Genomic DNA, 26984 nt, shown 5'->3' on the forward strand with positions numbered 1-26984 from the left:
GTTGTTCCTGGCGGGATTCGAACCAAGGATTCCAGCTCTGTGAGGCTTCAGTGCTAACCACTGAGCCACCATGTTGCCCCTTGGGCACATGCGGCAAGAGATATCGGTGCCGTTACCAATATCTCTTCACTGTCAGAAGGGTGTTCCTGACAGTCTAGCTGGGTTTTGAGGAACACTCCTCCTGACAGTACTCTCCATAGAGCTATGGACAGCACTGTTAGTAGGGGGAGGGGGGGGGAACCCTTCTGAAAGTGAAGAGGTAACGGCACTAATATCTCTTGCCCTGGGGACTTCTGCTGTTGGCTTTCTAGCAGTCTATAAAACCGCGAGTGCTCAAGGATTCCTTTCATTGAAGACGCTAATTTGTCTCAGCAGTCATGTGACCGTTGAGGTCAATCAGTGGCAATAGGAAGAAACCCTGGGATGTCACGTAGTGACATCACGACACCTTTACTGAAACCACTGATTGGCCTCAGCAGTTACGTGTGGCAGGGAATTCTGCTGGAAAACAACGACGGACCGATCCTATTTCAAATATAACATTTTATCCTGGAGAACCCCTTTAAGCTAACATTACTGTTATATAGATCTATTCTGTGCTTTATTACACTGGTAGGGCAGAACTTCACATGGTGACATCCAGTTGTTTCTGCCAGTAACCATAGGCATCAGATTGTTGCCAGATACTTCCCAATTCAGGGGGGTTTGGTAATAAAAGGCTGGTAAGTGGCTCATACAGCTTTGGTTCTGTGCCTGTAAAGATGGCTGGACCATTGTACCAAACAAGCACTTTTACCGCTCATGTACCCTCTGATTCGTGAAGTGCTGCGGAATATATTGGCGCTATAAAACTAAAATAATTAATTAAATGGTCATACAAAAAAATCATGGTCAGTGCGCTGGGACTCCTAGATCTTGGCCAACAAAAGTTGTAAAGTATAAATTAGTCACAGCAGCTCTGTTGTAGGGAAATTATGGGGTGGCCACCAGTCTCATGTCCCACAGCAAAGATGGCCCGTTTTCCTACACACTGTACTTGTATGTAGATAAACCATTTGGTGCACCCGTGGAGTGGCTGGAGCACCATTTATGTATTTATTTTTTTGCCTGTGGGACCTGTCAGTCTTTATAGAGGATGTGTCACCAAGTACAAAAATACTAAATAACATACATCATTTGATTCTCGCTCTGCCCATGAACGGTTTGTAATTTATTTTTTTTTTAATCCATACAAAAGATATGGTTATATTTGTACTAGCTCTGATTTTCCAAGTGGGCAGTAACTTTGTTTTTCTTAATAATTCAGATGCACAAATCAGGAACTAGCGTAGATTTCTATATACCGTATGCAAATAATCTTCACCAATTTCTGTGAAAAGTGGCAAGTGGGATGATGAAAGAGGATACTGCATCTTTCGTGCAGAAAGGATGAGCCACATCTATGCCCAATTAGAGGGATTAGTTACCCCCCCCCCCCCCCCCTTCCCCATAGAAAAGCATATAAGTAGTTTAGTGGCAGTAGACTATCACTGCCTGTGCTTGGTCTCTGGAGTCTGTGGTCAGTGTTGGAGAATTCAGGTGGGTAGTGTCGGAAAGCTCTTACTGAATCCTATATCTTTATTCTGCATGGCGTTGGGTGTTAGAAGCAGAAAGAGTTCGTGATCCTGATGGTTCCTGCTATATAGAGAACAACCCAGTACAAAAGTCAGTAGTTTGTCCAGGCCTGGTCTTGTAACTAGGCCACAAGATTGCCATAGGTTGTCCCGGTGTAATGGTCATCTTTAGTTTGTATGCCTTTAGTACCGTCAGAGTATCTTGTGCAAAGCCACATAGTATAAAGTGTTTCCTTTTTGTTTCTCTTGAATCTCTTATTTGACCTTATCACTGAGAGACTGGCATAGAGCAGCAATTCAAGCTGTCATAAACTTTCTAATGGTATTTCTCTCTTCTAGGAGACTGCAGTGTGTCCCTATGACTCTAATCACAGAATGTCAAGGAGCTCTCTGGAGAAGCATGTAGTCCTGTGCAGACGCCGTAAGATGGGATATAGCAAGGAGGAAGTAAGTGTAAATGCTTAGTCTGTTCACATTTCTGGAATAGGCTAGCTGATGAATGTATGAGGCATCGGAACCCCATTTGATCAATCGGACAGGACTTGCGAATAGGTAGTCATTTCCATTGTGAAATAAATCTCTTTAACCTAGATCCAGTGATGCTAGCTTGCTGCTCTTGGTGTTGTGGCAGCTTTTGAATTTTTGAGTTGCAGCAGCTTGGCATCTATTCAAATGAATGGGAGATAATCTGCAGTACCTGCTTTGGCCACTACAAAGACAAATGAGCTGTCTTCTTCCTGCTCCATTGTCTTGTGTATCAACTGCTGAAAACAGCTGATCGATGGGGGTGCCTTGTGTCAGACTCCTAAAAATCTCATATTGCTTGTCTATCCTTGAACCTCAACAATCTGATGTTATTGAAAAAAACACCTCCCTGAATCAGATATTCTCAGCCACTAGGAGGCTGACTCTAGTAGTAGTAAAAGATGTTGTTGGCTTCAAGCTGTACTCTCTCCACAGACACCGTGCTAGTCACTTTTAACCTAGTGTCTGTAGGAGGCAGACACGACCTGACTTAGGTCTTTCTGTCTCACATCATTTTTATTTTTTCTTCTCTTTCAGGTGCAGGGGGTTCTTCAGCATGTACACTAGTTATACCCCCCTGCATCTTCCCTACTCTCCATAGAGTGCCTCACCAGTCACCCAGTTCCCACTCACCACATTGGGGGATGGAATGCCGGTGACCCCACTTCCCAGTGTGAGGCGTACCGAAGGGGTGACCCTATGGCACATTGAAGATGGTGGAATAAGGGGAGCACGAAAATTTCTGCAGTCAGTTGTGGCATCTCTGGAGACCGAATTCCTGACATCCAAAGACATTTGCGACCTCCACATTCCCATCAGTGTTGTTTTTGTTTCACAGTGGGTTTGCATCATTTACAGTTTGTCATTCTCCCCTTCGGGCTGGTCTCTGCCCCAAAGTGTTTATCATGGTAATGGAGTCCTTCATGGCCATCCTCTATTCCAGAGGTGTTTCTGTGATTCCATACTTGGTGAAAGCTTCCTCCAAGACGGACAGTCTGACCAGCTTCACTGGTTCGGCTGGCTCATCAATGAGGAGAAATCCTGTCTTGTGCCTTCTCAGCACATGGAATACCTGGGCATGATCCTCAACATGCACCAGGGCAAGATCCTCCTCCCTTAGTCCAAGATCCTGGCCCGGTGGGACAAGTCTCCAACCAGTCTGTTCAGGTTCGCTGAGAGCTTCTTGGTGGTTTTCCTACCCTGGAATCTCTCAGGGGAAGTCCTTTCTTCACCCCTGTTGGCAGGTGATATTCACCAACGCCAGTCTTTCCAGCTGGGAAGCGGTCTTCAGTGCCTTGAGCATTCAGGGCTTGTGATCCAATATCGAGACCTCCCTCCAGCTCAACCCTCTGGAACTTTGGGCCATCTTTCTAGTCCTGTCTCATTGGACCTCTCTCCTCCAGGGGTGTCTTGTCAGAATCCAGACCAACAACTCCGTAGTGGTTACTTACTTGAACCATCAGGAGACACTAGGAGCTGCGTGGCCTTTCAAGAATCCTGTTCTCGGCGGAACGCCATGTTCCATTACTGTCAGCAGTGCACATTCCAGGTGTGGGGAATTGATGGCCAGACTACTTTAGTAGAGATAAGCTCGAAATGGGTGAGTGGTTGCTTTATCACAAGATCTTCCTCTGATTGTGCTCTTGGTGGGTCACACCCAACTTCAACATCTTCGCCTCCTGCCTAAGCCACAAGCTCCCCTGCTATTTGGCAGGTCCCTGGACTTTCTAACCATTGCCACTAACGCTGTTGTTTTTCACCCCACCTTACGTCAGCTGTATTTAACAGCTTGGGTGTTGAAGATGAGGTTCTGAAAAGTCTTGTGATTTATTTATTTATTTTTTTGAGCATGTTATCCAGACCATGCCCAAGGCCTGGAAACCCCAGTCTGCAAAGATCTATCATACACTGTCTACCAATAAGTGTTTGGACACCTGTGGTAGAATAGAAAAACAACATTTATTCATATTCAATAGTTGGTAGAGCCTCCAATAATAGCCTCAACCCTCTGGGGCATGCTTTCCATAAGTCCTTGTATTAAAGCTAGTGGTATTTTATTCCATTTGACTTGGAGAAGACAGGTAAGTTATTTCACCGATTTTTGGACGGCTGCTGCACCCCTTAGTTCGGCAATCCATTTCGATGGGGTTCAAGTCTGGGCAGGCCGGTCCAGTCGGTTAACCTGATTGTCACTGTACCAAGCCATGGTAGACCTCACTATATGACATCTGACGTTTTCATCCTGGAAGTAACATTGGTTCGGTCCCATAGAGCCGCCATAATGTAGGAAGCACACTGTTATCTAAAATAGTGCAATAGGCGTCGGCGTTGAGTTTACCATGCACTGGGACCAAGGTGTGATGTACATCACGACCACAGATATCTTCATTTATATGGGTGTCCAAATACTTATTGGTAGACAGTGTAGCATGTGGAAGGCCTACGTAAGGTGGTTTGAGAGTAATGACTTTCATCCGCTCTCCTTTTCTCTTCCTGGCTTTTCTCCATCTCAAAACAAGAGAAGGATGATCCAGCAAATCATTTCCCAAATAAAACAATTTTTTTCTTCTTTGTCTTTATTTTATTGAAAAATATCCATTAAAACACAAGTGTGTACCAAGGAAAAAAAGAGTTCAGATGTGAAACAGAACAGACTGACGCGTTTCGAACTAAGCGTTCTTAGTCATAGTCTGGAGTTACTGAGGCTGGATAACCCTTATAAACCTTGTAACGCATGTGTGAGTAATCAGCATGATTACAAAAGGACAACAATAACATATACATGAACCTAGAGCACACACAAAACGCACATAGAATAGATAAAATTGTAACAACATACAACAAACAACAAAAATAAAACCATGAAAAAACATGAACATGGATATAAATATCTCTAGTCTTATGGGAAAGAAAAAAGAGAACAAACTACATGAATTATTCCAACACTGTTGGTTAACTAAGCAATGATCACTCCGCATGTTAAAAAGTATCTAAGCTCAAAAAATGATATGTATTATGTGCGATACCGCATCAACATACTTGTAACATCAACATGTTTCTAGCAAGTAAGATGTCGGTGTTAAGGGTTAACCTTCCACACCGATTATCCCATATAACAGTTTACGTTGTCGTCATATAAGAGCTATTAACCCATAATGCAAAAGGAACAACAGCCTTATCATTACCTCCGAATCGTTTCATGATGTATTTATCAGATGTTTCTGTGAAATCTCAAAAAGTTGTCAAGGACTTCCTTAATAAGTACACAATCGACATGGCTAGATATGTTGAATCCTATTCTTGTGTCAAACATGACACCGTAGAAGTCTCTATTGAAGTCTCTATTGAAAGTTCCTATTGAAAAATGCGCATGTGTAGAGTCTTTATTGAAAGTGCGCAAGCGCAACTGATGTATCTCATAATTCCCTTAACAAATATGGCTCCAAAGAGATCACATCTGAAGATGCGCATGCGCCAATATACATTTAACAACAAGACTGGACTATTCAATACCACAGTAAGTTATGTTGCAACCAATAAGTTTGTAACCACTTAGTGCGTATAAGTGACAGGTTCCTAAATTAGTAGCATATGTCGCACCTATGGCTATAGCTTTGGTAAATAAACACCTAAAGGCATGTAAAAATACATACACACCAGGTAATTCGTTAAATCATACACTATTGTTCCTATAAAGAGATGTTCAAAAATATAGTAAGGAACAGAAAAGTGGATGTATAAATAGGGCACTGTTAATAAATGTATGCAAGATCGTTCCTTCTGTTTAAACCATGGGGTGAGCGTGTGTTTAATTTCAAGATCCATGACGCTTCCCTGAGCTTCAGGGAGCGCTCACGGTCACCCCCTCTAAGCGGTTTCTTAACTTGGTCTATTGCCTTAAAACGAAAACTGCCTAAATTTCCACCATGTATGTTAATAAAATGTTGTGAAACCCCTGTGCTTTTGTTACAATTACTGTTAGTGATACTATAAAGATGTTCCGCGATTCTGGTTTTTAAAGTGCGCGTGGTACAGCCTACGTAATCTAGATCACAAACCACGCAGGATACCATATATATTACATAGGAGCTAGAACAATTGAAAAAACCTTTAATGTGGAACTCACGATTTCTGTCAGAATTTTTAAATACAGAAGTCTTGTCAGTACCATTGGCGAACCTGGTCATGTCTTACTGGGAGAGCATTTACATTTTCAATGAACAAAATCCTTTCGGGCAATCGGTGGTGTGGTTTGGCAGATACATTGATGACATTTTGGTCATTTGGAATGGGGACAGATCTGAAGTGTCTGAGTTTGTCTCTTACATCAATGACAACGATTTCAATTTAAAGTTCACCTACAATGTGGATTCTAACAGTACCTATTTTCTAGATGTTACTTTAACTGGCAATGCAGAATTGGGTTCTATTACAACTGACCTATATAGGAAACCATTGTCTGGTAATACTATTCTGCATGCCAGAAGTCAACATCCTAAACATACTGTACACTCTTTGCCAATTGGCGAATTTATAAGAGCCAAAAGAGCCTGCAGCATAGAATCTCATTATGAGATAAAGACCACGGACATAGAACATAGATTCCAAAAACGGGGTTATCCCCAGTGGACTATTGACAGAGCTAGGAAAATAGTCTCCAAAAGGGATAGAAAGTCTCTTTTAACCACTAATGGGTTATCCAGAAAAAATTCTAAAAAAAACAGAGAAGGAGGAGTCTTCTTTTCTACAACATATAGTAGTAATTTTCATCAAATTACCAGCATTGTTAAAAAGTATCTACCCATCCTTAACCAAGATGAGATTTTGAGAACAATTCTCTCTGAGAACTGCCATTTTATTTCAAAAAGAGGCAGGACTTTGGGTAATGTTCTCTCCCCAAGTATGTACGTGGGGAAATTAGAACCTTTAACCCCAACATGGTTACACCTCTCGGGTTTTTTTAAATGCGGAACCAGTCGTTGCAATGTTTGCAAGTTTACTGACGACTTCTGTATTTAAAAATTCTGACAGAAATCGTGAGTTCCACATTAAAGGTTTTTTCAATTGTTCTAGCTCCTATGTAATATATATGGTATCCTGCGTGGTTTGTGATCTAGATTACGTAGGCTGTACCACGCGCACTTTAAAAACCAGAATCGCGGAACATCTTTATAGTATCACTAACAGTAATTGTAACAAAAGCACAGGGGTTTCACAACATTTTATTAACAAACATGGTGGAAATTTAGGCAGTTTTCGTTTTAAGGCAATAGACCAAGTTAAGAAACCGCTTAGAGGGGGTGACCGTGAGCGCTCCCTGAAGCTCAGGGAAGCGTCATGGATCTTGAAATTAAACACACGCTCACCCCATGGTTTAAACAGAAGGAACGATCTCGCATACATTTATTAACAGTGCCCTATTTATACATCCACTTTTCTGTTCCTTACTATATTTTTGAACATCTCTTTATAGGAACAATAGTGTATGATTTAACGAATTACCTGGTGTGTATGTATTTTTACATGCCTTTAGGTGTTTATTTACCAAAGCTATAGCCATAGGTGCGACATATGCTACTAATTTAGGAACCTGTCACTTATACGCACTAAGTGGTTACAAACTTATTGGTTGCAACATAACTTACTGTGGTATTGAATAGTCCAGTCTTGTTGTTAAATGTATATTGGCGCATGCGCATCTTCAGATGTGATCTCTTTGGAGCCATATTTGTTAAGGGAATTATGAGATACATCAGTTGCGCTTGCGCACTTTCAATAAAGACTCTACACATGCGCATTTTTCAATAGGAACTTTCAATAGAGACTTCAATAGAGACTTCTACGGTGTCATGTTTGACACAAGAATAGGATTCAACATATCTAGCCATGTCGATTGTGTACTTATTAAGGAAGTCCTTGACAACTTTTTGAGATTTCACAGAAACATCTGATAAATACATCATGAAACGATTCGGAGGTAATGATAAGGCTGTTGTTCCTTTTGCATTATGGGTTAATAGCTCTTATATGACGACAACGTAAACTGTTATATGGGATAATCGGTGTGGAAGGTTAACCCTTAACACCGACATCTTACTTGCTAGAAACATGTTGATGTTACAAGTATGTTGATGCGGTATCGCACATAATACATATCATTTTTTGAGCTTAGATACTTTTTAACATGCGGAGTGATCATTGCTTAGTTAACCAACAGTGTTGGAATAATTCATGTAGTTTGTTCTCTTTTTTCTTTCCCATAAGACTAGAGATATTTATATCCATGTTCATGTTTTTTCATGGTTTTATTTTTGTTGTTTGTTGTATGTTGTTACAATTTTATCTATTCTATGTGCGTTTTGTGTGTGCTCTAGGTTCATGTATATGTTATTGTTGTCCTTTTGTAATCATGCTGATTACTCACACATGCGTTACAAGGTTTATAAGGGTTATCCAGCCTCAGTAACTCCAGACTATGACTAAGAACGCTTAGTTCGAAACGCGTCAGTCTGTTCTGTTTCACGTCTGAACTCTTTTTTTCCTTGGTACACACTTGTGTTTTAATGGATATTTTTCAATAAAATAAAGACAAAGAAGAAAAAAATTGTTTTATTTGGGAAATGATTTGCTGGATCATCCTTCTCTTGTTTTGGATATTCTTCTGAAGTCATTTCCTGGGTCGGAGGAAATTTGGAGTTCCGGGCAACTTTCCCATCCAAGGAACCGTGAGTGAGTCCTACTATATACACTCCTTAGTGCTGCATTGTGGGCTGTGTTTCCCTTCCCTCTTTTTTTTCCCCTTTGTTACGGACATTTTTTTCTCCATCTCGGCCTGGACCAAGGACTTGGCCTTCCTTTGCAGTTTCTGCCCTTACTACTCTTTTTCAGGAGATACTGGCCTTTTGACCCCAGGTGAAGACCTTCTTGCAAGGAGTGGCTGAGCTTCTCCCTTGGAACTGTGAAATCTTAATCTCATTCTTTAGCTGCTTCAGGCTCCCCCTTTTTGAGCCTTTGCGTGAGACCTCTCTTCTCTTTCTCTAAGGTAGCCTTCCTAGTGACCATTACTTCCATCTGCAGGGTTTCCCGACTGGCTTCTCTGTCCTGGATGCCCCCTTGTTATCCATCTTTCCCAACAGCCGTATGGCTTTTATTTTGGCGCGACCATGCTACCCATAGAACTGTTATTCTTACAAGCGGACCCTGCAGGCTCCCCCATGCGGAGAGTTTATCATTTCCGGTATCTAAACACAGGAAACCCTAGCTAGGACTTTGATTTTGATTTGAAGAGTCTGAAGAAGATATATGAAATATCGAAAAACGTTTAACTCTACTTAATAAACTACTGTTACTGGCACATCTACAAGTGTGACGTTCCGTTTCCATTTGCACTTTTACTACTAGGGACCAGGTTTATACCCATGATGTTGTGTCCCCAATGAATATAATGAGAAGAGGGTTTTTCGAGTACAAAAATCCAATTATTTGCTTCAGTTTGTCTAATGGGTAACTTTTAGGTGTGTGTAATTTAAGCACTGGAAGAACTCTCGACACAGATATTCAGGGAAAACACAGCATAAAACTTGCCTTATACAGATTGATAGGTTGATGCAGGGTACTGAAATTTTAATTTCCATTTTATTTCCCAGGGTTTTTTTTTATGTTTTGTTTTTTTTAAACACAGGCAGACATTCAAGACGTCCAGTTTTTCTACGAGAAAGCAAAGATGACATCGATTATTATTGGTATGCATAACTTTATTTCCATTTCCATGACTATACAATGCTAAAAAAATAAAGATTAGATGGGTCCAATTGTCGTACAATTTGCCACTTAACATCATAATCCTAGGAGTAGGACTGGTTTAATCTTCCCTTGTGAATACCTCTCCATGCCCACATGGTCTATAGACCAGTCTCTGGCGTATCATTGTCCGAGACAAAAACAGTGCTCGTCACTGAGGAGGATAGACCCCCATACCATCTTGCTGTGCTCCGTGATAGCCTTTGAGAGCAGTGACATGAGGTCCATGGAACACATTTGGCTTATAGCTTATTGTCATGCAAACACTTTCTAACTGTTTGTGTCCGCATTGTTTGCTACCGTAGGCTTGGGATGTGTTGTCCAATTTCACTTGCAGTACAAAATAGATCACTACGTAACATTCTTCCATTCAGACGAACCATGCATTCGGCGGTTCACCTCCAAGCACCTCTTGCTGTCATTCCAGTACATCATTCTCCCAACGACTGGGACCCACAGCATTGAACAGTGCTGCCATCTAAGCCTTGGCACATAGACATTTACTGAAGTGAGATAAGGTTCAAGGATTCTGTCCCTCTCAGCTAGCAATATGTGCGATACCTTCTGTTCAGTCATCACACACTACTTGATATGATTCTTGAGGATTTTTGTAGCTAAAATCTTTCATTTTCAACCTGGCTTTTATGTCCATCTCCCAGACCACAGATTGGAGTTAAATGCTTGAAAATTTGATCATTTGCAGATCTTAGTGACACCTGTTACTTTCCCCATTTGCATAACCTTATGGCTTGTCCTTCTTGGTGTCACACTTTCATTGTAGAGTTGAATATTTCCCTTAGCGTATGATAGATACACCTCTTTCACATGGAACTCTGGACTTTACCTGTCTACAATTTGACATATCTTATTGATTGTGGTTTAACTGTTCATTGTGGGGAAATCCCTTTAGCTTCAACTCTAGTTTTGCAGTGTTCGATTTGGTCCAGACATGGCAGAAATTTTTAGCTGTAGATTTTGCCACAATTTCTCAAGTGACTCTGTTGTAGATTTTGGTTCTGGATTGAGGCAGAATTCACGATTTTGCTTTTACAGTCCAAATTTACAGCATTTTCTTTACGGCTTGAGCTTACTTTGGATTTTCAAAATGATTCATAATTTACATGCAGAATTTTTTGGGTGCATCCCCATCCACTTGTATGGTACTGTATGTTTCTGCAGATATACAGTTCAGAATTTACACCCCAAATCTGCCATCTCTGGACCCAGCTCATCATCAACTATGGGAAACCCTCTCAGTTCTAAGTAGTTACTGTAGAATTGACATAAATTGGAGGCAAAATTATTCCTTTTTGTATTGGATGATGATTCATTTTCTGTTTTCATCCTAACAGATAAATCTAAGCAATTTCAGATCTTAAAAGATGCCCGGAATAGTGCTCCTGTGATAAGTGAAGATAAATCATGGGATAAACGTAAGTGGATTAATGCAGTCACAATAGTCGCAGCATATTCTCTTCCATCCCTAATACCCCTGTACACTTCTAGAAAGGGTTTTCAAAATCTGTCCATTCTGCAGCAGTTACCCAGCAGCAGTGCCTTTGATCAGAAACTGCTCTGATCTCAGGCATTTAGGCCCTCAGATGGTGCGGTTAGATGCGACCACTACATCTGAGAGGTTGTTTAACTCTCAGTTTCTTTGCCGGACCGAACGGCTCCTACATGGCAAGATTGTGGGAGATTTTTGTTTGCTATGGTAGATGGGAGTGTTCTAAAGACACCAAGGGCTATTGTGTCAGGGCTCAATAGTAATATAGCCAATTTCTGATATACTACAATGCTGTAGTATTGTACCCTGTGGTATTAGTAATCAATAATTCAAGCCCCTTAATGGGCTTTTAAACATTTTTTAAAGCTTTTGAAAAGATTGAAAAAGACTAAAAACAGTATTGCTAAGTAATATACCAATTTACATCACCTACCTTTTCCTAGTTTACATAGGAAAATAGACCTGTTGGGCATTGCCACATATGAAAATGCCTGAACTTTTAAAAATATGAAAATATGGTTACCTATATGATAACCATCAAAGCAGAAAAAAAAAACTTCAATTGGCCCAATCACATTTTTTTGCTGCTTCACCTCCAAATAATAAGTAACAAGTGATCAAAAGGGCAAATGCGCTCAATGGTATCAATAAAAACGTCTCCTGCAAAAAGTCATCTCGCACAGCTCCGTATATAAAATATAAAAGCTATGTGTTAGAATATGGTGATGCAAAGAAATAGTTTTGTTTTTCACAGACTTACATTTTCTTAAAACTAAAAAGTATAAAATTTGGTATGGCCGTGACTGTAGTGACCCGCAGAATGGAGATACGTTAACAGTGAATGCAATAAAAACAAAACCTTCAAGAAAATTGCATGTTTTTTCCCAAATTCACCCCCTTCTGATTTTTTTTCCCTCAGATTCCCAGTACATAATACAGGATAATAAATGATGCTATTGTGAAATGCAGTTTGCCCCAGGGGAACAAGCAGGGGGGATAGCTGCTTCTCTGGAGGACACCTAGATTAGTGGTTCTCAGCTTTCATATGCCACAAATATAATGCGCCAAAACCAGAAATATCACCAGCTGGAAATACAGCGGGACGTAGCACTGTTTTCTTTTATGTTTGGTTTTTTTTTATAGCCAGAAGTGTAACCTTGATAGCCTATAAATATTTATACTCTCAGGATCATTGTTATCAAACTCAAACTGCTATACAGGAGCTGCTCACCCGTACAAAAAGACAGCAGCTGCATTACATGTACTGCAAGGAAAACAGAGAAATGGGAGCAGAAAGTGATTTTCACACGGAGCCAGAATCCAATAAGCACATTGTGAAATGTAGTAAAGTGTACCTCCACCTATAAACAGCCTTTCATAGTGGATGTGAATATAAGAAACCTGTCTTATGTCAGGGCAGTTTCCTTTTCTACTTATTAGGCTGTTCTCTTTCTTATCTTTGCTCAGAATGTGAGTTTTCATAGGGATTTGGCTTCCATACACAACTCTATGGGGGGGGGGGGGGGAGGGGGGCTCTTGTCAGCTGGTTAATTGATTCTTAGCCTTCGAGGGCGTTCACATTTGCACCCGTGTCCAGTTGTTTTGAACGGACACAAAGTCCTGCATGTCCAACTTTGTGTCCGTGCAAAAAAAAAAAAAACTATTTCCCTGCAGAGAGGCTGTATACGGACACAGGTGGTTTGCTTTAAAAAAAACATTCAAATGAAAGGTTTTTAAAACTGACTGCTGGTAAGCCGTCCCCTATGCAGTGTCTCCGGGAAATAGGACGGAGACCTGGCGGGCAGACACGGGTGCAAGTGCAAATATTATAATTGCATTAAAAGATACTTTAGTGATACAAATGCTGCCAGGAATTCGAAGGTTTTTCTAACCATGTGATACAAAACTTTTGTTTCATGTTCAGACATTGTAGTCACAATCATTCTTACAATACTCAACTTGCACCACTAGAGGGGGCCAGTTTATCATATATTTTCATCCAGAAGTAGAAGCTGTTTGGATTTTAGTACAGAATTTCTTAAACATTTCCGTAGGTTTAAACCCAATTACTATTTTGCCATTGTGTTTTATTGTGTATGTTAAAGGGTAATCTGGTTCTTTCTCTTTCCACAGTAGTGGTGAGTATAAAGAGGAAATAGCGTCCTGGCATCTCACATAACAACCACTGTGCATATGTGCAGTATCCTTTTTATGTGATATATCCTTTAAAAAAAAATAAAATAAAATCCCATTTCTTTCTAGGTTAATGTTGTAGTTCATGCAGTCATATCATATATAATATTAATGTCTAGGGTGCACCATACTGATGGCTATCAATTCCTTATAGCTGAGATTCTTGATGTTTCTTTACTTGTGTCTTTGGGCAACAGCCGTTATACATTTTAGTTACTGATGGTCGTAGTAATAGGTAGATACTACAGCTCTATACATATACACATGTACCAGGAAAGCAGCAGCAGGGAGCCAGCAGACTACTATGCCTAAAGGAGGTATACATGTAGGTGTTTGCTTGTTCAAGGGTACCATTCTTTTTACGGAAGTTAAGAAAGAAACCAGTAGCCCAAATGAAAATCTGCTTCTTTCACTGTCTCATTAATGGATTTACAGGAATTGGTTTTATTGTTGTGTGTACAGATACAAACACTATATACATGTCTGTAGTTACACTAAAGGTGAGTGTGTAACATATCATTCTGGTTGTTCTCTTTATGCTCCTCAGGTGATTTCTCCACTTCAGCTGTTGAAGTTCCTCTGAACCACGAACGCGCCATCTGTGATCTAACAGCAGCCGATCGTCTTGCTATATATGACTATGTCCTCCTGGAGACTAAGAGGCAGGCACCAGCCGATGAGCGAAATGCATCTGATCTGTTTGAGGATTTAACAGCTAAAATCAATCAAGGTTTCTATTTCCTTTTTTTTTTAAATTTAACTGTGATTTTAATTAAAGAATTTTGCAATATAATATACATCACAATATATATACATATACAATATAATATGCATCAACTAAGAAAAATAGAAAATGGGCCACATGTGTCATAACAGTCTGGCAGTATAAATTGCATGCAAAGTAAACAAAGAGCAATATAATAGGACAGACAACAAAAGATGTGGGGGGGGAAGGGATGGGGTGGACAGATGTCATAGACCATGCAGCGACCAGACGGCAGCAAATGCTTCCACTGTGTGGTTGAGAGGTGCAGTCAAGAACTCAAGGCTATGAAGGACATCCATCATGCTGGATACTAACTCAGACCCTGTGGGAGTGAACACTTTTTTTCTAATGTAGGGCAACAAGGGTCTTTGCCTCAGTACACAGGAAGAGGAATAGCTTAGACATCTTTTTGCCTATATGCCTGGGAGGCAAATTGAGTAGGTAACGGAACTCCCTGCACAGAGGGGGCATCAGTAAGGAGTTTAACTTCCATCTAAAAAGGGCAGAGGATGGGGCACTCCCAGAATATATGGTACACTGTGGCCAACGAGGTCTGGCAGCGCCAACGTGAGATGGGAATAGGAGTAAGGGTGTGGAGCAGAGCTGGCGTTTGGTACCAGTTTATTAGGATTTTATGTTAAGTTTCACAAAGCGTGACGCAGGATGCAGACTTAGCCGCTGGGGACCAAATCTGCCACTGCCTCAGTCCACTTAACCATATACTTATGTGTTTCCGTAATTTAACGCAGGATGTCTATGGAGCTTACACCTTTAACCCTTCTGCTTCCTTCTGCTTGCCACAGGTAGAATATTAGGACTACAGCATTCATTTTATGCCAGTAGTTTAGGTGCAATATTCCAGCCACAGGACTTGTATTTCTAAATCAGGGAAGTGTCATTCCTCTGCCTCCTTTACTGACACTTCCACATCACTGACTCCGCTCTACTGAGTACAAGCCGCTATATATACACATTAGTTAGTTCTTATTCATTTCAGGTAATGCACTATTAAGCTTTTTATTTCCTCACAATAATCCTGCTAATGAATAATATTACAATATATTGTTAATGTCACAAATGCTGACAGAAATTCAAAAGCTGTTTAAAAGTTTATTTACGTATATAATTTAAAGGGCTATCCTGTTATTTTTCATATTGATGACCTATCCGTAGAATAGATCATCAATACTGTGCGACTGGTACCAGTTTTGCGTACTTCTTATTACTCTGCATGGGCTTATAATTGCAGCTGCTAAATTCTGCTACATTGCAAGCGAGAGCTCTTGTGACAGTGCTGTATCTTTTAAGATAAGACTCTACCACTTCGCACAATGAGGCAATAATTGAATTAACACCTTCCCACTCCCCTTTCCATAGACTTCTGTGTGTGAGGCTGAGTACAGAGACAGATTCTAGATCGATAAATGGATAAAGAGGAGGAAAGCAGCCTAATAAGTGGGGAAAGAAACACATTTCTTTAATAAAGATATATTACAAAGTTTCTTATATTAACCTGCACTATTCACTTATGAAAACTGGTTTTACACTTTAAAGTTTGACACTTTTTCTTAGTATAGATCTCTTTTAGCATATATCTTTATCTCTCTCTCTTTAGTTATTTATTTACTTATATTATATTTATTTTTATTTTATTTTTGAAGATGATGAGCAGAAATGTCCAAAGTCCCATTTGGAGATCATGGCAGAAATGAGGGACTACAAAAGGAGGCGCCAGTCTTACAGGGCTAAGAATGTTCATATCACAAAGAAGTCCTATACTGAGGTAATATATTGGGAGGTGATGCTTGTGCTTTTAGGTCTGTGTTTGTGGTAGCGAAATAAAGACAGACTGAATACAATGTGGGCAAAGTGCTAAACCCCTTCCCCCACCATAACATAATAGTACATCATGGAAAGGTCCAACTTCCTGAACCTCGGTTATACTATTATGTCAAGGTACTGTAATCCACTCAGAAGTTGTCTCTGTGGAAGGGGGGGATGATCCTTATTCTGCAGCCTGAGTCCTGTTCCATGGCTCCGGATCTGTGATAATCTTTTCTGACCTCTCCTTCATCTGTAACAAACTATGCAATAAAACTAAACTAATAGTTAACCCACATAGTGAACGTCGTATAAATACATTTAAGAAATAAATGCCAAAACTAATAATTTTTTTTTGCTATGTTGTGATCAAAAAGCCATATATAGTCCAAAATGGTACCAATATAAAGCACAGCTCGTCCCACAAAAATAAGTCCTCAAACAGCTCATTCTGTAGAAAAATAAAAATGTTATGCCTCTCAGAAGATGGCGATGCCAAAACAGTTTTTTTGTTTGTTTGTTTTTTATCCCTTCTTCCCCTGGAAAGAGCCAATAAATTTTTTTAGTAAGGTATGGAGAGTCTAAAATATTGTCATCAGAAAATGCATATCATCCCGCAAATAAACCAAGCTCTTTATATGGGTACTTCACAAGAAGCGTAAAACAATTATAGCTTATACAGTACAATACGATAAGAAAAAAAAATGGCCAAATCTTTAGGACAAAATTGGCTGCGGCAGGAAAGGAAGGTATAAACTGTGGGAGCTTACATCGGGGAACACCCCAGATTTAGAGCTTATGAATAATTTCCCCCAGTTATAGGCTCTACCTTTTCCTTTGCATTCACATTTGGGAAAGCTAATACTTACTATGCCGCTTGTTAAATTCTTTGAGGGGTGCACTTTTTCAAAATGGGGTCACTCCATAGGGGATTCCACTTTACTGGCACTTTAAGGGCTGTGCAAATATGAAACGGCATCCTAAAATCAATCTAAATCAGTACTCCAAAAGCCACATCTGCACCCTGCTGTGTGCTTAAATCACAGTTTATAGCTGCATGTATTTGATGAAGTTTGATTTTTGGATGCTGTGACACTTTTACAGAGTAAAGTGGAATACCCTGACGTGCAACCCCATTTTGGAAACTACACCTCTTAATGCCCAAAAGTGTTGCAGTAATGTGCAGCTGATGGCAGTTTTTCCAGAAATTCGTTATTTTAGTGTGCAGTATGCTGTGCTTAGTCTGTGTCACAGATCAATGCTCCAGAAGCTGTTGTGCCAGGGATAGCTGCCAAACAGAGTGTGTGTGTCTGCTGACACACACACAAGGGGACACCATATTGAGCTCTGAATGGTGTATCGCTGGAAAAATTGCGGTTTTCACTTTCAGCTGTGCATTTATTTCTGGAAACTATAGTAATACAAGAATAAAGAGTTAAGAATGCCTTCCATCTTGAGGGATGTAGTTTCCAAAATGGGGTCACGTGCGAGTATACCACTATAGGAAGTGTCTTCTCAGAGACTTTTTCCTTCATCTAGTTCCAGCTTGTTCTCCTAAATTCATTGGCAATCTGGTCTGATGAAGGTCCTTAGTGGGCCGAAAACGTTAACATTTCATTGGATTGCATTTCCTTGATGTACAATTACATAACACTGAAGTATGAGAATAAAGTATTCACCTAAAGCTACATCATCAAATTCCTGAGTTGATTAGTGATTGCCACGTAAAGTGACACGTGCCACTTTTGAAAAATAGGGCGTATCCTTTAGGCATTCTTTGGCTGTGTCCTTAAGTAGTTAAATTTTGGGTTCGGTTACATCAGTTTTTAAATTCATCATTGGCCAGTGTCGGTAGCATGGACAATGTCAGGGCGGCTCTAGTGGTCACAAGAAACTGTGGTCTCATAAATGCCAAGGCTTGGTCCAGTTCATGCCATGACACCATGTGGGGGGAAGACTCTCATGTTGTCAGTTCATTCACTTATGATATTATGCACAAGAGCACATTGCTCAGATTACAGAGGAAGGGGAGGCCTCAATAAAAGCTGACAGAATACATTATAGCAGAGAACTGCTTTTAAAGACTTTGTCAGAACTTCAGTGTCCCAATGATTAGTTGACCACTAGGAAAACCTGTGGACAACCAAATATTGAAATGCTATGATCATTCAGTTGTGTGCCCTTATAGGATATTTGGCAATATGTTATCCTTGGGGTTTATCGGTGCATAGGTTATTGCTTTTAGTTGATCAAAAAATACAATGTTTTTGGAATATAAATGTATCTAAAATAGTGAACTTTACTTTACAGATAATACGAGATGTCATTAATGTGCACATGGAAGAACTGAGCAGCAAATGGCAGGATGAAGTCCATGATGAGGAAAGCTCTTCAATTTCCTCTACCTCAACAAAAAGGTGACTACAAAACCTTTAGCCCAGGTTAAAGGGGCTCTCTCAGCATAGTACTTACCCATTCATAGTGGGCGGTCTTGCACTGTCCGACGTCATCTTGCTGTCACGCCTTCCTCTTCTTTCTTCTTCCAGCGACGCCCTCCTGTCCTGGCTCTTCCCCGCCTTGATCTTCTGTTCTTCCCGAATGAAGAGGTTCGCGAGCGTACTGCGCATGCAGTACAGCATGCGCAGTACGCTCGCGTAGTTCTAAGGGGAACTTGGAACTACTACAAAAATGGCCCCAGAGCGTGTGCAGTAGCACTCTGGAGGGAGCGCTTCTGCACACGCGCGGGATTTGAACCAAACCTGCCGGAAGAACAGAAGATCAAGGCGGGGAAGAGCCAGGACAGGAGGGCGTCGCTGGTGAAGAAAGAAGAGGAAGGCGTGACAGCAAGATGACTGTCCACTAGTGCACGACCGCCCACCGTGCATGGTAAATATTATTTGCATATTTGTTTTTATGGTATTATTTTCAAATGGGGGGTAGGGGGGGCTATTCAGGCATATGTGGAGCTCATACAGCATAATTTTGCTGATAGAGCCCCTTTAAATGTGCTATGCTGTAGAATAGTTTAGGAGGTGAAACTGGTGTTAGTGTCCATTGGCACCAACAGCAAGAGCTAAACTCATTTTAATCTATTAATAACTGGAATGCAGACTTTTTAGGAATACTGTTCGTTTTCCACAATGAAAAGGTATGAGAGCACTAGCAAGAAAAGCTATGGGAATCTCTATGTAACTGGAACTGTTGAATCTGTACAACTGATACTTGGGCAGTTTTGTGTACTGACCAATGTAGTCCAGCAAATTCACAAATCTTTTCCGTGAGATAACCAGTGCTGTAACTGACTTACATATTTGCTGCTTCTTCAGGAGGGAACGATCTCGATCTACAGAGTCCAGACAGTCTAGGGGAAGTCATAGAGACAGACATCGATCTGGACGTAGGAAAGAGCGCAGCAGCAGTCCACGGAAACGGCGCAGTAGAAGCAGGGACAAGGTGTCTAGAGATAAAAAAGATCGGTAAGATTGGATGTTTAAAGGGCTTTTAAGTCCTGTGCCTATATAAATACTTTAAAGGATTGTCCAGCCTAAGTAAAAGTTTCTTGAAAACCATTTTCATGCTTTGAGGATTGGGAAGCATTGGAACAGGAGCAGCAGGATATCTGTAAGGTTAGTATCACTTTATTATATGCCATTCTAAGCCGTTTAAAAGGAAATTGCTTGGCTGGACAATCCCTTTAATCCTCATGTAAATGAAAAGTTCCACAATTTCCTAATATACTTTTTGTTTCAGTCTTTCACCGTTTTCAATATCAGATTGTGTTTAGTGAATGGAAGATTATGTAGATAATCTGTTTTCCCATAGTCCAAACAGCAGCACAACGTATGGGGTATTCCTGCCCCCTGTGAGCAATTTAGGACAGGTGGAATTTTTAATTACATCAGCCTTCCCCCTATAAGAAGGACAGAGGACCTCCCCCCATTGTGTCAGTCCCAAAGTATCTCCGAAGGACCTTCCAAAGAGAAAAACAAAAGGGAGGGAGCCTTGTGCTGCTGTTTGGACTATGGGAAAACAGATTATCTACATAATCTTCCATTTCCCGGCGCCAAACAGCAGCACAACGTATGGGGAGGTAGCAAGTAACCCCCCCCCCCCCTAGGGAGGGACCTCCTGGCATACTGATGATAATACAGAGCGCCTGAAAGCTACAGTTTCCGTGGAGCGCCAATCTAGCTTGTAATGTCTGATAAATGTTAAATGTGAGCTCTGGGTCACGGCTGAACATATTTGGTCCAGACCGAACACCTTTCTGCACAAGTAGCAGCGACCGCCCCAGTGGAGTGGGCGCAAACAAATTCCGGAGGGGATAACCCCTGCGTATGAAAGGTATGGTAGATGGCCTCCTTAATCCACCTTGATATGGAGGCTTTATATGCTTTTTCTCCCTTATACCTACCAGAAAAATTTATAAATTCTCCGCTTTCCTCTAGGGTCTGATTCGTTCTATGTAGACCCTTAGGCATCTGACCAGATCCAATATGTTCCACCTTTCCTCCTCCTAGGAGGAAAGGGAGGGAAAAAAGGTAGGCAAGGAGATCACATGACTAATATTACGGTCCGACGGGACCTCAGGAACAAAGCCAGGAAGATATCTCAATTGTACTCTATCAGAGAAAAATTGCAAGTAAGGCCCTGAGGCCGCCAAGGCCTGCAGTTCTCCAGTCCTCTTTGCTGAGGTCACTGCTAATAGAAAGGCCACTTTATAACATGCAAACCTTAGGTCCACCTCCTCCAGAGGTTTGAATGGGGCTACACACAGCCCCTGAAGTACCGTAGCCAAGTCCCATTGCGGAACTGGGGCTTGGATGGAAGGCCGAAGCCTCGCGGCCCCCTTCAAGAATTGGCCAATCAGCAGATTCTGAGACAATCTGATCCCTAATACAGCAGAGAGAGCAGCCACGTGTACCTTTAGTGTAGAAGGAGTTAGGCCCCTCTCCAGGCCACTCTGTAGAACTTCCAGAACCGAATCCGAAGATGTACTCATCCGGTGGTTCACTAAGCACCATTGGCGATAGATTCTACCAATCCTTAGGTAGCTCCTGTTCGTGGACTCTGCTCTTGAACAGGCCAGTGTTGACAGAACGGCCTGGGATAATCCTCCATGTCCGTATAGGGTGCGTTCAACCTCCAGGCTGTCAGGTTGAACCTCTCCAGGTCCTGGCAGAGCCGGTTGCCTTGGGTTACCAGGTTGTGGAGAATCGGAAGCCTCCAGTAGTTCCCTCGACTCATCTGCATGAGGTGGGTAAACCATGCCCTCTTTGGCCAGAACGGTATGATGGCATTCACCGATACCTGGTCCTGTTTGATCTTCGCCAATACCTTCGTTATCATGGGGACCGGAGGGAAGATGTACGCCAGCCTGAACCTCCAAGGTATTGAGAGGGCATCTACTGCCAAGGGATTGTCTTCCCAATAGAGGGAGCAAAACTTCTCCACCTTGGCATTGTACTGGGTGGCCATCAGATCCACCTCGGGGAGACCCCATATCCTTGTCAAACGCAGGAAGACATCCCGGTTAGGGACCATTCGCCAGAAACTTTGAAGCCTCTGCTGAGCTGCTCTGCCAGTATGTTCAAGTGTCCCTTCATGTGCACCGCTTTGAGGTGGCTTAAATTCACTTCTGCCCGTGTGAAGATCCGATCCGTCAGCCTGCGAAGAGGAGGCAACCTCGTACCTACCTGTTTGTTTATATGAAGGACCACCATAGTGTTGTCCGTCCTGATCTCCACTGCCTTGCTGCGCAGGAGATGGGAGAAGTGCAGCAGGGCACGGTGAATTGCGCACAGCTCGCGCCAATTGGATGACTGGGAACTTTCCTGATGATTCCATGTCCCTCGTGCCAGGGTCTCCCCCAGATGCGCCCTCCATCCGTGGAGGGAAGCATCCGTGGTCAACAGGGTCCAGTCAGGCCGGACCGTGGACCTCCCGTCCTTTGGTTGGTACCACCATTGCAGTGATTGACGGGTACTTATGGACAACTGGATAGGCTTCATCAGCCCTAAGGGGCTGCGGCTCCATACCTTGAGGATCTCACTCTGTAGTGGTCGCATATGCCATAGTGCCCATGGAACTGCATCCGCAGCGACTGACATCCTACCTAGGACCTTCATTGTGGTTCTCACCTGAACCTCCCGCGTAACCGCCAGATGTTGTACCACCCGACAAATCTTCTCCTTCCGATTGTGAGGAAGAGATCTCTCCATCCTCTGAGAGTCCACAATGAATCCTAAGAACTGGATTCTGGTGGTGGGGATGACCACTGACTTTGCCAATTGATAAGCCAGCCTAACTCTTCTAGGAAGGTGATGGTGGTCCTTAGGTGGGCCGCGAGAACCTCTGTTGAGTGGGCCTTTAACAGCCAATCATCTAGGTACGGTACGATGAATATACCTTGGAGCCGAAGAGCTGCAACGACCGGGGCCCACGACCTTTGTAAAGGTGTGGGGGGCCGAGGATATTCCGAACGGAGTACCGCTCAGCACAACCCCGATCCTCAAGAACCTTCTGTGTGGCGGAAAAATCGGGACGTGTAGATATGCGTCCCTTAAATCTAGGGTGACAAACCTGTCTCCTCAGTGCAGAAAAGGTATCACCGACCTGATAGTCTCCATCCGGAAACGGGTCTTGAGGACATAGTGGTTGAGAGATCTTAAATCGGCCATTTATAAAAGCACAGGAGAAACCAGAGCGTAAACGCATTGCGTTTTTTCCCTGCAGTGCTCATCCACAGCACTTTCTGCTTCCACCATACCCATATGGAAAATGCTTTCCGTCAGTGTTTCATAGGTATATGTCACAACCTGAAGACTTGTTCGTCTTTCTGGTGGTCTGGGGCCTTCTGGTGGTTTCCTTGTCATTGGGCCATCTGTTTGGGCCCATTCTCCAGTCTCCCAATGCTATGGATACTAGAAACACTGGAGAGTATACCCCGGTTGATTGCTCTGCCCGAGGCACCGGTTCTAGAGCGCCTTTGTCCAGGAGCTCCTGAATGGCGTTCTATAGAAGAACCTGCTTGAGATCAAATAAGACGCGGGTTTTCACAAACTTGTCGGGTGGGTGAAGTGAACTTCATTTTGTAGCTCAGCTACACAAGCTGGAGGACCCCTGGGTCCTGAATGTGACGGCTCCATGCCGCTGCGAAGTCGGAGAGCCGACCTCCCAAAAGGCGGTTGGACACAGGGGGGAGGGGAGAGCGGTCGTCTGAAGGTCATTTTCTACCTCTCGGGTGCGTCAATTCGCCCCTCTGCCTTCACCTCCAAGGCGCCTCTAAAAAGAGCCTCTGGACCCACATGATCTGGAAAATCTTCTCCCTCTATGAAAGACCAGCCCTCCCCCTAGAGCTCTGGGGAAGACTCTTCCCCTTGCTAACTGCTTCATGATGGTATCCAGCTCCTTTCAGCACTGCAAGGCTACAGTGCCAACCACTGAGCCACCGTGTTGCCCCCTTTAATGGGAGGAACTCCAAGCAATCACTAGGAGAACACACAAACTCCTTGCAGATGTTGTTCCTGGCAGGCTTCGGACCCAGGATTCTCAAAGAGCCTGCTCGGTTCAAACGGAAGTGCGCAAAAGTTGAATTTAGACATATTATCTGCCCACCAGGGCTTTAGCCACAGCGGGTGACTTGCAGTCGTAGATAATGCCATAGCCTTTGCTGCACAATTCCTCATTGCCCCTATGGGAAACTCCTGTAGATACGCTCTCTACCGGGGAGGGCTGTATCTAGTCCACAGGGTCCAGACTATCTGGACCATGGACACCCAGCCCTCGAGATGAAGCCCCTCCAGTCCCCGAGGGTTGTGATTCCAGGCCTCAGACTTACCTTCTGTAGGTCGCATGTGCTCTATGGCCCAAGGGACTGCAGCTTTCTTTTTCTTTTTTTTTTTCATATCACAAATGAAAAAGTGCAACTGGGATTGAACCCAGGATACTGTGGATTCAGGCATACAAGTCTGTAACCCTACAGACTGAGCCACTAGGGCTTCTCTTTCTAAGCAAGACCTCTATGAAACTGGGAGAGGGAATTACCCGAAATCTGTATGCACTCCTTTACTCAGGAGATGACAACATACATGGAGGGCTCCTAGCTGGAGGACCCCATACTGACAGCAGTGCAGATCTACAGAAAAAAGCCTTAGAGCAGCCCCCATCATGTGGGCAATAGCAAATATGCACCTAAGTAATGCTAGTACATAGGTATATGCACCATTAGGGCCGAGTGAGCACCGTCCGGACCAGCCGACCCGAACAGCACGCACCGAAACCAATGCACGCAGCCGGCACGCGGGGGGCTAAGCGGCCGGCCGCCGTCAAACCGGAAGCACAGGGTGCCCCCATTCATCTCAATGCGCGCGCGCCGCCCAGAGCGGCCGATCCGAACAGCACCCGCCCCCTCCATGCACCATACTTTTAAGAATTAAATGGCACATTGAAAAACCGCAAGACATAACAATATTGGTTGGATCTTACTATAATGGCGGTGAATCGACTTCCATGTTGTGAAGTTGACAGAGTGTCCATAGCAATAGAAATTAGTGCTTTTAGTCTCTGCAGTGACCACCGAGGGAAAGCTGAAAGAGGACACGGCTTACCTTACTGCAGGGCAATAAATGAACTGCAGCTGAAAAAGTCAGTAACCTGCACAAGGCAGGTAAGACAAAAGACTGCAGTATAAACATAGATCTTTCTCTTAGAAAGAAAGGGAAAGGGAAAGAGAAAAAAGGATCTAAGACACCTTATTCTAAACCATAGAGGAGGCACAGCCTCCTCCACCTGTCCTGTCCCACAGGACAGAAAAAAACACAATGGGGGGAGGTCCTCTGTCCTTCTTATAGGGGGAAGGCTGATGTAATTAAAAATTTCCGCCTGTCCTAAATTGCTCACAGGGGGCAGGAATACCCCGTACGTTGTGCTGCTGTTTGGCGCAGGGGAATGAAAATATTGTAGTTTATACATAGAGGCTGAAATCGGGAATAGACCTAGTCTAGTTCTCAAGTTAAAAGTAGAAACCATTTTATCCAGTCTGGACAATGTTCTTTGAGCAAAACATGGCAGCAACTGCACACATTCCTGTGATAGTATGATACAAACTGATTCATAAACCAAATGGTTTTAGGAAACCAACAAGTATCTTTTTTTTAAAAAAAAAAAAAATTAAAAAAAATTTGTTCTGACATTCTGTTTAGAAAACCTGAGTATAAGATTTCCATCATCCAGACCTGATATCAGGTGTTCATTTCTAAAACCAGAGACTTTGTTGTAGTTATTGTCACTCCCTATTCGTGGTATAAACTGTTCAAAAAACACACACACACACACACAAAAAAAAAAAAAATGAATACAGGGAATGCCTCAATAGTTGTAAAACCTTTAGAACTATATTGTAGCTCACTTGCTATAATATGTGTGGGAACATCAAATCTAGTCCTCCATTGGTTAATAAATTTGATTTCCATTGATGATTTTTGTGATTTTTGTTGTCATCACATTCAACTTTGTACAGAACAAAGTATTCAATAAGAATATTTCATTCATTCATTCATTCATTCAGATCTAGGATGTGTTATTTGAGTCTTCACTTTGTTTTTTGAGTGTATTTAACCCCCTATGCACATCATGGCATATATGTACATCCTTGTGTCCGATCTGAAGCAGAGCAGATGCACTAGCCGCCAAGTCTGTTCTGTTTCATGCAGCAGAGACCCGGCAGCATTGCCTGTGATCAGAGATGATTCTGATCACTGGCATTTAACCACTTAGATACCAAAGTTACACGGTGTCAGAATTGTTTTGTTTGTTTTTTTTTCTTCAAAATTTAGAATTTTTGTGAAGTCATTAAAACATGAAAAAAAAAACTCTTTAAATGTGGAATCACTGCGATTGTGTTGACCCAGAGAATAAAGCTAGCATAGCATTTTTGCCACGCAATGTAAGGCCTGCTTCACATCTACATTCAGTGTATTCCATTCGGGGAGTACGCTTGGTACGCTTTTTTTTTTGTCAATCTGAATATTTTTTACATTGTACAGAATAATACATGGTACCATTTTGAAGTACAACTTGTTATGCAAAAACTAGCCTTCATTTGTATATGCAATTTAAGGAAGTTAAGGCTTTTGGAATGCAGAGCGTATAAAATGAAAACGCAAAAATAAAGATATTTGCATCGCCAAGTGGGAGGTGTTTATGCTGATGCAAAGTAGTAGTGGAGTAGTTAGCCTTGGCAGCCAATCAGATAAGACTCTTATTTTTAAGAGTGTCTTTAAAAAGATTCAATCATTAAAATTGAACTTTTTCTCCCTAACACGTAGGAATAGCTTTAAGAAAGGCTATTCTTCTCCTACCTTCAGAAATCTTCTCCGCGCCACTGTTGGGTATAAAACCCGTTTTTCTTCTGTATGCAAATTAGTTCTCTCGCAGCACTGGGGGTGGGCCCGAGCACTCACATAGCACTGGGGGCATCCCCAATGCTGTGAGAGAAATCTCCAGCTACACCTCTGTCTTTGTCTGGAACACCTCTCTCTGTGTCTTCTTCCAGTGTTGGACATAAAACTTTCCGCGGCCATTTTTTTGTGGCTGCTTACACGAGCGTACTGCACAAAAGAAGGCCGCAGGCATACGCAGTTGGCTCTGCCGAGGCACGATAACAGAGCCAACTCCGCATGTCTAGAAGTGATTTCCAGCGCCGGAAGAAGACGCAGAGACAGGCGTTCCAGACGAAGATGGAGGCAGCGCTGGAGAT

At 42.4% G+C, this 26984-nt stretch overlaps 1 protein-coding gene across 2 annotated transcripts in view; it reads left to right on the plus strand.

The window, feature by feature from the left end:
* Nucleotides 1-26984, plus strand: part of SNRNP48 (small nuclear ribonucleoprotein U11/U12 subunit 48) — a 28938-nt gene that overhangs the window by 743 nt on the left and 1211 nt on the right. The window contains exons 2-8 of one of the 2 annotated variants that reach the window (XM_075272181.1): nucleotides 1953-2060; nucleotides 9820-9880; nucleotides 11291-11371; nucleotides 14186-14368; nucleotides 16066-16187; nucleotides 18536-18642; nucleotides 19552-19701. In XM_075272181.1, the coding sequence (XP_075128282.1) occupies nucleotides 1953-2060; nucleotides 9820-9880; nucleotides 11291-11371; nucleotides 14186-14368; nucleotides 16066-16187; nucleotides 18536-18642; nucleotides 19552-19701 (812 nt within the window). The remainder of the gene's footprint in view (nucleotides 1-1952; nucleotides 2061-9819; nucleotides 9881-11290; nucleotides 11372-14185; nucleotides 14369-16065; nucleotides 16188-18535; nucleotides 18643-19551; nucleotides 19702-26984) is intronic. The other variant, XM_075272183.1, reaches the window with a different exon arrangement.

Source organism: Leptodactylus fuscus, chromosome 4 (genome assembly GCF_031893055.1).
Source record: "Leptodactylus fuscus isolate aLepFus1 chromosome 4, aLepFus1.hap2, whole genome shotgun sequence".
NCBI lineage: Eukaryota > Metazoa > Chordata > Amphibia > Anura > Leptodactylidae > Leptodactylus > Leptodactylus fuscus.